The sequence below is a fragment of the Ichthyophthirius multifiliis genome (genome assembly GCF_000220395.1).
Source record: "Ichthyophthirius multifiliis unplaced genomic scaffold scaff_1120509251093, whole genome shotgun sequence".
NCBI classification, from domain to species: domain Eukaryota; phylum Ciliophora; class Oligohymenophorea; order Hymenostomatida; genus Ichthyophthirius; species Ichthyophthirius multifiliis.
In genome coordinates, this window is record NW_004086210.1 from 18,918 (window position 1) to 22,049 (window position 3,132).

General features: G+C 19.9%; 1 protein-coding gene across 1 annotated transcript; it reads right to left on the minus strand. All coding sequences in view use genetic code 6, as the record gives it.

The window, feature by feature from the left end:
- Positions 1-329: 329 nt before the first annotated feature.
- IMG5_140760 (viral a-type inclusion repeat protein) lies at positions 330-3,029 on the minus strand (the record flags this gene model as incomplete). The annotated part of the gene is made up of 5 exons (XM_004031324.1): positions 330-666; positions 726-1,601; positions 1,661-2,356; positions 2,408-2,878; positions 2,939-3,029. Coding segments are annotated over 5 exons (2,471 nt in total), but the record flags the coding sequence as incomplete, so codon positions are not given.
- Between the last annotated feature and the right edge of the window lie 103 nt (positions 3,030-3,132).

A 3,132-nucleotide genomic window follows, 5' to 3' on the forward strand; every position in this document is an offset into this window, starting at 1 on the left:
ATATATATATATAATAAATATATAATAAAAAAATACTCATAAATTCTTATTATTTAAAATTAATAACTTCATTAAGTCTTTAAATTTCTTAAACTAATTATTAAATTCTAACTTCCTATTCTTTAAATCTACCTTCAAGTAATCTTAATTAAGAATTTCCTTATTCTAATTCAGAAATTCTAATTCTCATTTTATCTATTTCTTACATAGAATTTCTCAAGGCTTAATTGAGTCTTTCGTTTTCTGACTATAATTATTAAATCTAGTATTCGAATTATTTGCATTATCCTTCAAATCCTCTTAATTATCCAATACTTTATTCATATTAAGTTACTTTAATTTTCCATTATTCAATTTCATCATCTCTTTTTTTTAACATCATTCTCAATCTTTCGATTTCGCTAGTTAACATAGCGATTCTAGCTTCATAATCAACTACTTATTTACTAGTATTTGAAGATCTACTCTTTTCCTCATTTAATTATTAGATTAAGATTTCTATCTTTTAATTGAATTATATTAACTATTAGTTCAAACCTTAAATCTAGCCTTCTAAAGTACGAATACTTATTTCATATTATCCACATTTACTTCTCCATTCATCTGATTCTCTACCTTATTACATGTTAATTCCAGTTAATCTTTCAATTTCCTTTTGAGCATTTTCTAAATAAAATAATATATAAAATATTGATTTATATATATATATATATATAGAATTATACATAATCTGTTTTCATATTCAATAACTCTTTATTCAATATTAGTGAATTTATATAAAGATTAATCTTACTAACTAATTTTTTATCTTAATCCATCAATATCATTATTTTTTGCTTTAACAATATTATTTACACGTTCGACTTCTTAATTTAACATAATAATTTTTTCTTCATATTATTTAATAGTAATTTCTAAAGTTTTGAGTTTTTAAAATTATCCATCTAAATTTTAATATCTGGAACGTTCTTCTTATATTTATTAAGTAAACATTCTAATCTAATTCTCATAATCTTTACATTTATCTTCAAATTATCTCAAGTTCATTATAGTGATTTCTAATTTAGAGCATTTTTCTTTCCATTATCCATTTTCTTATTATAATTAAGCAGCAACATCATTTAATCTCTTAATTTCTTAAGTAAGCATATTGATTCTAGATTCATATTCTTTAACTTTAATTTCAAATTATTTATATTAGATAATTGATTATTCTAATTCAGAAATTTTCTATTCTAATTATTAACATCTGGTTCTCCATTAATTAATTTCATCTTCTTTATTCTTCAACATTTGTCTTAATCTTTCAATTTCACTAGTCAACATAGCAACTTTAGCTTCATAATCTTAATTACTTTTTTCTCCTTAGGATCTCTTTCTTCTTTCATCATCTAAAGATGTTATAGTATCTTATAATTATTTTCTTAATTATTCAATAACTCTATTAAGTTCTTAAATTTGGGATTAGAATTATTAGTTTTAGGCTTCTAATTATCTATATTTCATTTCCCATTATTAAATTTAAGTTCTTAATTCATTAATATTAACGTCTTTTTCTTAAATAATTTTATTTAATCTTTCGATTTCTTTGATTAATTATTCTATTTTTTATATTATTTTTTTAATAAATTAATATATATATATATAAATAAATAATTACATATTCTTTGTTCATATTCAGCTAATCTTTATTCAACAGTTTACAATTTATAAATAGTTTATTCTAATTATGAAATTTTTTATTTCAATGCATTTATTTCGTTATTTTTATCAACCATAATTTTATTAAGATGATCAACTTCAGATGTTAATAAGACTATTTTTTCTTCATATTATCTCAATTTAACTTCTAATTATCTTGCTTCTAATAATTATTATTCTAATTTTTGATTCTTTACTCTTTCATCTTACAAAAGATCAGTTAATCTTTTAATTTCTTAAGTAAGCATATTGATTCTTGATTCATATTCTTTCATTTTGATTTCGAATTATTTATATTAGATAATTAATTATTCTAATTCTGCAATTTTCTATTCTAATTACTAGCATCTAGTTCTCCATTAATTAATTTCATCATCTTTGTTCTTCAACATTTGTCTTAATCTTTCGATTTCACTAGTTAACATAGCAATTTTAGCTTCATAATCTTAATTAATTTTTTCTACTTAAGCTCTCTTTCTTCTCTCATCATCTAAAGATGTTATAGCATCTTATAATTATTTTCTTAATTATTCAATAACTCTATTAAGTTCTTAAATTTGTTATTAGAATTATTAGTTTTAAGCTTCTAATTATCTATATTTCATTTCCCATTATTAAATTTAAGTTCTTAATTCATTAATAGTAACATCTTTCTCTAAATATAAAATTATAAATATATATAAAAAAAATTATATTTATTTATTACATTATATGTCTCCTTATAATTTAGCAATAATATCATTCAATCTTTTGATTTCTTAAGTAAGCATATTGATTCTTGATTCATATTCTTTCATTTTTATTTCGAATTATTTATATTGAATCAGTAATTATTCTAATTCAGCGATTTTCTATTCTAATTATTAGCATCTGGTTCTCCATTAATTAATTTCATCTTCTTTATTCTTCAACATTTGTCTTAATCTTTCGATTTCACTAGTCAACATAGCGATTTTAGCTTCGTATTCTTAATTAATTTTTTCTAATTAAGCTCTCTTTCTTCTTTCATCATCTAAAGATGTTATAGCATCTTATAATTGTTTTCTTAATTATTCAATAACTCTATTAAGTTCTTAAATTTGTTATTAGAATTATTAGTTTTAAGCTTCTAATTATCTATATTTCATTTCCCATTATTAAATTTAAGTTCTTAATTCATTAATAGTAACATCTTTCTCTAAATATAAAAATATATATATATACATATTTATATAAAATTTTTATTATTATTTATTACATTAAATATCTCCTTATAATTTAGCAATAATATCATTCAATCTTTTGATTTCTTAAGTAAGCATATTGATTCTTGATTCATATTCTTTCATTTTGATTTCGAATTATTTATATTGAATCAGTAATTATTCTAATTCAGCTATTTTCTATTCTAATTATTAACATCTAGTTCTCCATTAATTAATTTCATCTCTT